Below are 10,008 nucleotides of genomic sequence, written 5' to 3' on the forward strand. Positions count from 1 at the left end.
TGACACATGGAAAGAAATAGAATTACTAGAAATGTAAAAAATATCAAAACATTCCAAAGACTCAAAAAGTACTTCCTTTCAACAAATCATAAACGTTCTTTGAGTTCTTTACATTTCAACGGCATTTGCAAAACATAACTTATAATGAAAACCACAAGGATCGATCAAAATAGGAAGAAACGCAAGAAGAGCAGATTTTTCTTCCTCCTAAATGCTGTAAGCCAAAAATGAATTTCTAAAGCTCCGGAAATTCTGCATTCATTTTTGCTTTCGGCTTTTGCTTTAGATCACGGAAGGATTAGCGACTGGCTTAGTTTTATATTGCACATTCATGGCCAGCTGTGTGCTTGGCAATGAAGTTAGTGGACCCGTTTACATATTTTTGCTGTTCATATTTCCCGCTTTCATACCCGATTTGTACTATTATCTACTTACGCCGAAACTGCATACGTTGGGTATTGATCCGTTGGTAAGGTACATTGTTAACTTCTTTGTTCCACAAATTCAATGAAACGTTTGTCGTGTTCGCTATTTCTTTCTTAATACAGGGTGTTATGTTCAACTTTATTATAGGTGTCTTGTGCATTTTGATTGGTGTAAGTCTTATAATGGTAATCATTTCGTTTTGTGGGTTTTATGCACAATTCCTTTTGGTGATTGCTGGTGCCTTAAGCGTTTGCTCGGGCGTATTTCATTTGATGAATGCCTGTATGTGTCACAAGGCGATACCCAAGTCGGAGAGGTGAGTTTGCTTGCGAATGATAGAACACAAGGTTTATGTTGATCGTGGCGCTGTAAAGTGGTGACGTCACTTTAGCGAATTGTCATTCAACTTTTCTGCCTGAAATTAGTCGGTCAAAAAATTAACTTGGTTAATTCGGCACAACTTTGTATTTTATAAATTTTCACTGCATTCTGTTACACCTTTATTAACTAACATCTGTTTAACGTATTTGTAAATTCATATTAGATATTACAAACCGCGCCGTTCTAAACCCAAGAAAGCGCCGAAGGATAAGAAGAAACAAGCGAAACCAGCTAAAAAAGGCAAAGCGGAAAAGAAGCCCGACAAGAAAGCTGAAAAGAAACCTGACAAGAAGGCTGACAAGAAGGCTGAAAAGAAACCCGAGAAGAAGACCGATAAAAAACCGGACAAAAAGTCGGAAAAGAAAGCTGAAAAGAAACCAGAAAAGAAAACAAAATCAAAGTCCGCAGAAAAATGCTAAGAAAAATAGTGGGGAAACGTAAATTAGAGCTAAGAAAGAATTCTAGTTGGTTTAGTTAATAAACATTTAATTCAATTTTAAAATAAATGTTTCCAACATGGTTACATGGAGTGAGAATTGGTTTTGAACTTTTATAACTTGACTTTCTTGTCAGAAATGTATTCAGAGCTTTGGGACTGCCACTTGGAAGGCAATCGTATAACAGGTCAAATGAAAAATGTCCGGCCTACCATAGTAAAACACATTTTTTTTGAAGAAAATTCGATTTCTTATTCAAAATTCTTATCCCTTCAAGGCTGATACACTGATGACAGCGACGCTTCAACTTTTCGATACCATTTTTGTATAATGTACGATTAATTCTTTGCTTCAAAGGCCTCAGTTTTGCCGACCACCTCTTCATTAGTCTAAAGTTTCTTGTGAGATTTGAGAACAGGAAATAGTAGCTGGGGACCAGATTTGAAGAATGATGTTTTCATTGACTTGAAACAGGGTGCATTGTCTTGGTGAAACAGCACTTTCTTTTTCTTCAAATACGGCTGTTTTTCGTCGATTTCGTCCTTCAAGCGGTCCAAGAACTTCTCTTTACTGGCGAAAACAATGCTTACGCGGTTATAGCCGAGTTCATAACAACGCGCCAGTCGTTCTTCTTTTTCACTGTTTGGCGCCAATTGCAGATTTCAAGTGTAGCCAGGTCCTTCTCCACCTGGTATTTCCAACGGAGTGAAAGTCTTCCTCTTCCTTTGCTTCCCCCGGCGGGTACTGCGTCGACTACTACGGCGTAAAGGCAGCCTCTATTAGTGATGTCAAAAGCAACTTTAAAGTCGACGAAGATTTGGTATCGATCCCATTTTCACGGTTCTTTTTCAAAATTTAGAGCTTGGTGAATATGTAGTCAGATCTTCCAGGCCTGAAACCACATTGTTAAGGTCCAATCAGTTTGTTGACGGTGGGCTTTAATCTTTCACACAGTTCGTTCGATAAAACCTTACGTGCGATGTTGAGGTGGCTTATTTCACGGTAGTTGGCGCAGATTGTGGGGTCTCCCTTTTTGTGGATTCTAATCATCGTAAACGCTTTCGTCCCACCATATTCAGCAAAGAAGCTGATGCATGCTTCTTATCAGTTCTTTGTTGCTATAGTTGAATAGTTCGGCCGTCAATCCATCGGCTCGCGCCATTTTGTTATTCTTCAGACGGGTGATTAGAGGATGGAGTTATGTGTCGAAGCTCACGCAAGTGAGGAAAATTCTATGATCGGCAATCACTTGGGAGTGACCAAAAAGGATTCTTTTAGATATGGCTGACGACTTCCCGTTTTAGCTCCAGTATCCTCTGAGTAACCAAAAAACTTCCGCTTGTAGGTGAGCTAAAGTATATATATACTTTATAAGGTCTTCCACGTTTCCTTCAGAATGTTGCACCTTGGCAAACAGCATCGACCCTGTTCAAGATATGAAAGTTAGCCATTCTGCGAAAGAATGCAAACAGCTGCTGATTTTTTCATCTTTTAAGGGTTACGCTACGTATGAGTAACTAATTGTTTAATAGTTCGTTTATATGGAGAAGGAAATTTTTTTTAAGGTGGAAATAAAAATTGTTTTTAAGGGCTTATTGACTGCAATAAGGTACTCAATAATAGGTACTTACTTAAACAGAAGTATAAACTAATATATTTTGCTCAAATTTAGCAAATAAAATTTAAATAGAGTCTACTTAAATACGCGCGCAAGCTTCAAGTATAGAAATCCAAGCCTACATACATACCGTTGGTACGTTGCGAATCTTTGTTTAAGCCATTAGTGTCAATTAAATCGGCATTAAATGTAAAATCAAGATGAGCGCGGTTTACAAACCCAACTTTATTGTCTGTAAATAGTTTTGAAATTATCGGAAATCCCAGCTCAATTCAGCCGCAAACCACACGACTCGCATTCCTAAGTAACCACCGGCAAATAACGCAATAAAACAGCGCCACAACACAGCACAACTACACATAGACACATTCACCTGCACATACATATGTATGTACATATACTTGTATACGAGGGTCTGTGCTGTAACATTCGCTCTCGCGTATTCACGTGCAAAAGTCGTGACGACAGAATAATGTAATATTCTTTATAACAACACAACAAAACGTTTCATACAAAAACGATTAAAAATGTTTGCTTCTGCGCAATGGCCGGCGAATTTTATTGCTCGCCGCACTTAGCTGTACACATTTTTACCTAATAAAGTACATATGTATGCGCTAACATCAGGTGCATTTAAATATTTTGCATAATTTAAAATGCGAGTTACGACAGTTATGCGGTAATTATTACCAACAATTTATGCAATACGCCGCCGCCGGCTTATTATGCAGGGAACCATTCATAGATACACATACATACGTACACATATTTTTAGGTACACACATACAAACACACCTGCATGCACACAATTGACCACCGCCTAGTTGGATTATAAATGATGATACTAGCGGCTTACTTGATAGCAGCTTCTAGAACAATAGAAAAATGTATGTATAGACATTAGGGTGGTACTTAAACTATTTTAAAGCAAATTTAAAACAAAAACATAACTATGCTTAACGAAAATATTTCAGAGAGTTTTGAGGGTGATAACGCCGTGTTATATAAAATTCAAATTTCTTTATAAGGAATGAAAAAGTATTTGTTTCCATCCAATGAACAGAATTCCAACAATATTTTTTATCAGCAAAGGAAAAATTACTAACTAAATAACTAAATACTAGAAGTATTAACATGTTTTTTAAATACAGTTCAAATTCTATCGAATCACCATAATCCATAATAAACTCCGATTTAGAGAGACTTCGAGTGATGCAAGGAAATTTGAATGCAATTTGACTTCTGTTGCCAATTCAAGAGTTCGAGTTGTGGAGAACTTACAGTTAATGTAGTTCGTGTTATGGAAGTTCAACTGTATTTTATATTAAAGACAATTTAATATCTCTTATTAGTTCGTTTTGCGTAGTACAGTAGCGGACAGTGAAATCCGGACAACCTGTCGGTTTGTATTTAAAGCACGATTGTAACCGACAAGCGTAATTTTTTCACATAAATTTTTGCTCTGTACACGTTTTATAACAACTTTTAATTTTTTTTTTAATAAATTCAAAGTTTATTTCGTGCTTCGTTAAAGCTTAAATATGCCAAATTTAAAAAAAAATGTCCGAATTGCAAAAATGTAATATTTTGATTTTGCGAAAAGAAAATCTGACCTTTCGGGAAATTAGTGATAGGGTTGGGACAAGTCTCCCATCGGAGAATTTCTAAAAAATTGCGTTAAAACCAGGGCTCTTAAGAGAAAAACTGGCTTAGGAGCAAAGAAGTTCTAGAAAAGATCGGGTGATAGAACGTATCAGCTTGAGGGATCGTTTCAAAAGTGCTGAGGACATTAAAGTGGAGTTATTTGAAGATGTCGGTATGGAAGTTAGCGCAAGAACTGTTCGTCGAAGGCTTTAAGAGGTTGCTTTGAACGCTCATCGGGCCGCCAAAAAGCCACTTTTTACCTCAAAAATGCGTCAAAATCATTTACGATGGGGAAAGAACAACAAAATTGGACTCAAATTGATTGGCGAAATATCAATCTTCTCAGATGAGTCCAAATTTGACCTTTTTGCAGCGACGGTATGTCCTACGTGAGAAAGAGAACTGGCGAGCGGTTCAAGGACGAATGTGTTCAAAGAACTGTTAAGCAGAGAGGCAGCCGAATGATCTGGGATTGCTTTTCCTGCTATGACCTTAGGCAACTAGCCCTAATAGAAGGAACCATCAATGGGACTAAGTATCAGGAGATAATTGTGATAAAATTAAAACCCTCAATGGAAAATCATTTTTCACAAGCAGATGTCCTTATTTTTCAAGATGACTCTGCGCCCTGCCATCATGCCAAAATAGTAATTATCAATTCTTTTGTACAACTAGAGTATACTCGTATTACTATAATTTTAATTACACATCTTATACTTTTCCTTTTTTATTTCATTAAGGTGAAAAATTATTTATCAAAAATCGTGGTCTCGCCTTTGGTGTGGCTAGGTAACCGTCCGGATCTCAATTCCATTGAGTACCCTTGGTTTATAATGAGGGCTTAGGTATCACAGAAGAGACCAAAGAATTTAGCAGAATTGGATGGAATTCTCGAAGAAGCGTGCTATAACGGTATTGGAGAAAGACTCATAAATTCAATGCCCGAGCGCTTAAAAGCCGCTATGAAGAGCAAATGAGGTTTGACAAAATACTAAAAAGAGTGTTTTTGTATAGATTAATGTTTCCTTAAACTAAAACTGTGAATTTCTCTAATGCAAACAAAAAAATACGCTTAATACTAATGTAGTAAATATATATTATTGTTTTAAAATAAAAAATTTAAACATTCCACTAAAATAATTAGGAAAAACTATGATTTTTTAGTTGTCCCGATTTCATTGTCCGCTACTGTAGAATAAAACATATTATATTTTTCATATACTGTATGAAATAGCAATATATTTGTTATAATTATAATGAATACAAAGTCTAAAATATACAATAATTTAACTTTGCTTGTATCCTTATAATAATAAGATCTTTAACCATGTAAGGTGCCCACTTATCTTTAACTAATTTACTTATATAGGGTTTTTCAATTTCCCGCTCTTTTGGCATTTCCCTTCAGTAAAGTTTGCCATTTCATCATGGAAAGATGTACGATCCAACAACGAATGATTAAAACTTACTACAGAAATACGGAGTCAGTGGCCTCATCTTTAAGAGTATTTTTCTAATCGAATGAAAGAATGAGAAAATCAAGTAAGGAAGGGCTAAGTTCGGGTGTCACCGAACATTTTATACTCTCGCATGATAAAGTGATAATCGAGATTTCATTATACGTCATTTACATATTTTTCAAATACCGTATTTTTGTAAAGTTTTATTCCGCTATCATCATTGGTTACTAATGTATATATATTATACAGAGAAGGCATCAGATGGAATTCAAAATAGCGTTATATTGGAAGAAGGCGTGGTTGTGAACCGATTTCACCCATATTTCGTACATGTCATCAGGGTGTTAAGAAAATATTATATACCGAATTTCATTGAAATCGGTCTAGTAGTTCCTGATGGTTTTTAGTCCATAAGTGGGCGACGCCATGTCCATTTTCAATTTTTAAAAAAAGCCTGGGTGCAGCTTTTGCCATTTCTTCCATTCCTTTTGGTTAGTCGGTTAACGCACTTTTAGTGATTTTCAACATAACCTTTGTATGGGAGGTGGGCGTGGTTATTATCCGATTTCTTCCATTTTTGAACTGTATATGGAAATGCCTGAAGGAAACGACTCTACATAGCTATAGTAGTTTCTGAGATATGTATAAAAAACTTAGTAGGGGGCGGGGCCACGCCCACTTTTCCAAAAAAATTGCGTTCAAATATGCCCTCCCTAATGCGATCCTTTAATTAAATTTCACTTTAATATCTTTATTTATGGCTTAGTTATGACACTTTATAGGTTTTCGGTTTCCGCCATTTTGTGGGCGTGGCAATTTGCCCATCTTCGAACTTAACCTTCTTATGGAGCCAGGGAATACGTGTATAAGTTTCATATATATCTCACTCAAGTTACAGCTTGCACGGACGGACGGACGGACAGACAGACATCCGGATTTAGATATCACCCTGATCACTTTGGTATATTAACCCTATATCTGACTCTTTAGTTTTAGGACTTACAAACAACCGTTATGTGAACAAAACTATAATACTCTCCTTAGTAACTTTGTTGCGAGAGTATAACAAGTCGTTTGACTTTTTAAGTACCACCCTAAAACAATTTTCTCATAAAATACCGCTTTGGCTGTAATTAGAGGGGCCTGGCTGTGAACTCGATTGCAATTCTTATTAATAGGTACATATATATGTACTGTGGTATATAGAAAGTTCTAGCCAACGGTTCCGGTGTAATCTCCGCTGACGATTCTTTGTTAAATTGGGTATTTCATAATACAGTATACACAAATGTATGTATGTATGTATGTATTCCTGAGCATTTTTGTAAACACATTTGCTCTATTATTTATTTGCAACTAAACTATAAACAAATTAAATGGCATCAACGCAATTTACTTAACAAAAAACTCAAGCTGAAATACCCTTCACAAATGAGGAAGTTTTCCACGCAAAGATTCGAATTTGATTGGTCAATTTATATGGCAGTTATATCTTTGGTGGTACGTTATTGGCGTTTCCAAACAAATGAGCAGGTTTGCCGGGAGCGGAAGATCTAGGCAAAATTTCAGATTGTTATCTTAAAAACTGAGGGTCTCGTGCTCGTATGTATAGACTAAATGGACTCAACTGCTGACATGATTCCGGCCGAATGGGTAGCTGAAACATATAAATTCAAAAAGGTTATTAAAGCTAAAGGTATTTCCTATACAATGGCTTACGATTTTCGAAAAAAATAAAAAATTAACAAAATGGCGTAGTTTTGAAAAAAAAATGTTTTTTTAGGTAAAAAATGTTCGTTTTTTTAATGCCAAATTGACAAAAATCAAAAGATCGTAGGTCATTGCATAGTAAATTTTTCAACATTACTTACATTACATTTTAATTTGAAGTCGATCGGTCCATTTTTCGTTGAGTTATGATGTCAGCAATTTTGAAAAATTTTATTTCGAGAAAAACGCGTTTAAAGTTTCAATTATATAAATACGTTTATACCTGCGTGCGGTCGCTCTTTAGAACGCTTCAAAAACTATTTGACCTTGCCGATTTCACAGGATATTTTTGGAAATAGAAGCTGTCGAAAAGGTAAAAACAAAAATTTCTTAGAAAGTGCCACGCTGGTATAGCCCCTTAAATAAATCGCGTTATGCACAGTGTATGGTAAATAGCTTCGCTTTTCAGAGATAATTAATTATTATAGCATTCAAAGTGAGATATTTAAAGGTGTATACAAATTTTCAAAAGATTTACACTATGAATATGTTATAGGTCTCGATTGGACAACCTTCAATTGAGTTATAACTTGAACAAGACTCGATAGCTTAACAAGAATAGGAATACGTACAATTTTATCGACTACACACTCACAAAATTTTATTAAGATGGGTTGAATTATTCGAAGAAGATATTAAAACCCTTTAAGTTCAATTTCTAAACTATTATAGGACAGCATTTATAATAAAGAAGATCTGAAGGAAATTGAGGTAATTTTTGTTATAAGAAACAGAAATAATGTAAAATGTTATTGCAAAAAAAGATTTTTTTTTAGTTTTTGACACTTCAGAACATACAAAAATACAACACAAAAACCCATATTTTTTATTATTAATTAACATTCTCATTTCAGTTGAAGTCTCATAGTTTGGTATTAGAGATAACAACTCAAGTGGTCACAAATTTTCACTTTCAACTTTGATACTAACGTTTACAACCCTGTGTTAGTGTGGTTATCAACAGCAGCAAAAATTGGAAACTGATAACTTAGAGATCCTAAAGCTTTTTTCTAATGAGTCAATTTTAAGTTTTATATTTATTCATTCCTCCGCAAACATTTACCAAACGGCTATTTTAGCTTATAGCCTTGACAGACGGCAGCGTTAATCCGGATTAACTGTGCACTTAATCAGATCCAAATTTGTAGGTGACAGACGGCAGCTATGCGAGTTTGAAATTCTCGTAAACAGCTGATTGTCATTTTTATAAAATTTTCAATGAAAATGGATATAAGATAAACATTGCGGTTGATTGCAGTTGTTAGCCGACCAATTTTTACAAAACCAACATATCAACACGTTATTTTTAAATATTAATTGCATAATAACATAAAAATTCTTGTTTTATTATTGAAAATTTGAAAAATCGGCTGTCAGTGTTGCTTATTTTTCATTCATAATAGATTAAAGTTGGCCATTAATCCGGGTTATTGCAGATAACCCATATTTGTACCAGTTAATCCGAATTTACGCTGCCGTCTGTCAATGCTACAAGAAACATCAACAAAACGTCAAGGTTATCAGTTGTAATGTAAAAACAAAGTTATTTCAATTTCCATTCAACTGAGTTGAGTTGTAAATTGTAATTATAAGCGATATATTTATATATATATATATATATTTTTTTTGTTAGTTAATGGTCCCCGATGGAGCAGACGTTCCATTGCCCGACCAAGAAGAAGTGCGAATGGCAATTACCCGCCTGAAGAACAACAAAGCGGCGGGGGCCGATGGATTGCCGGCCGAACTATTCAAACACGGTCTTTGTAAAATATGGTCGGACGAAAGCACGCCCAACGTTTGGAATTTAAGTGTGCTATGACCAATCCACAAAAAGGGAGACCACACAATCTGCGCCACCGTGGGATAAGCCACCTTAACATCGCGTATAAGGTTCTATCGAGCGTATTGTTAGAAAGATTAAAGCCCACCGTCAACAAACTGATTGGACCTGTGTGGCTTTGGGAAAACCAGCAACCGACCAGATATTCACCATACATACGTCAAATTTTGGAAAAGACCCGTGAAAGGAGAATCGACACACACCACCTCTTCGTCGATTTCAAAGCTGCTTTCGACAGCACGAAAAGGAGTTGCCTCTATGCCACGATGTCTGAATTTGGTATCCTCGCAAAACTAATACGGCTGTGCAAACTGACGTTGAGCAACACCAAAAGCTCCGTCAGGATCGGGAAGGACCTCTCCGAGCCGTTCGATACCAAACGAGGTTTCAGACAAGGCGACTCCCTATCGTGCGACTTCTTCAATCTAC

The 10,008-nt window shown here is 35.9% G+C and overlaps 1 protein-coding gene across 1 annotated transcript; it reads left to right on the forward strand.

The window, feature by feature from the left end:
- Positions 1–331: 331 nt before the first annotated feature.
- Positions 332–1,303, forward strand: LOC126758184 (histone H1.0-like). The gene is made up of 3 exons (XM_050472294.1): positions 332–469; positions 549–742; positions 971–1,303. The coding sequence occupies exons 1-3, from the start codon at positions 332–334 to the stop codon at positions 1,224–1,226; spliced, it is 588 nt and encodes a 195-aa protein (XP_050328251.1). The 3' UTR covers positions 1,227–1,303.
- The last annotated feature ends 8,705 nt before the right edge of the window (positions 1,304–10,008 follow it).

The sequence above is a fragment of the Bactrocera neohumeralis genome, chromosome 5 (assembly GCF_024586455.1).
Source record: "Bactrocera neohumeralis isolate Rockhampton chromosome 5, APGP_CSIRO_Bneo_wtdbg2-racon-allhic-juicebox.fasta_v2, whole genome shotgun sequence".
Classification (NCBI taxonomy): domain Eukaryota; kingdom Metazoa; phylum Arthropoda; class Insecta; order Diptera; family Tephritidae; genus Bactrocera; species Bactrocera neohumeralis.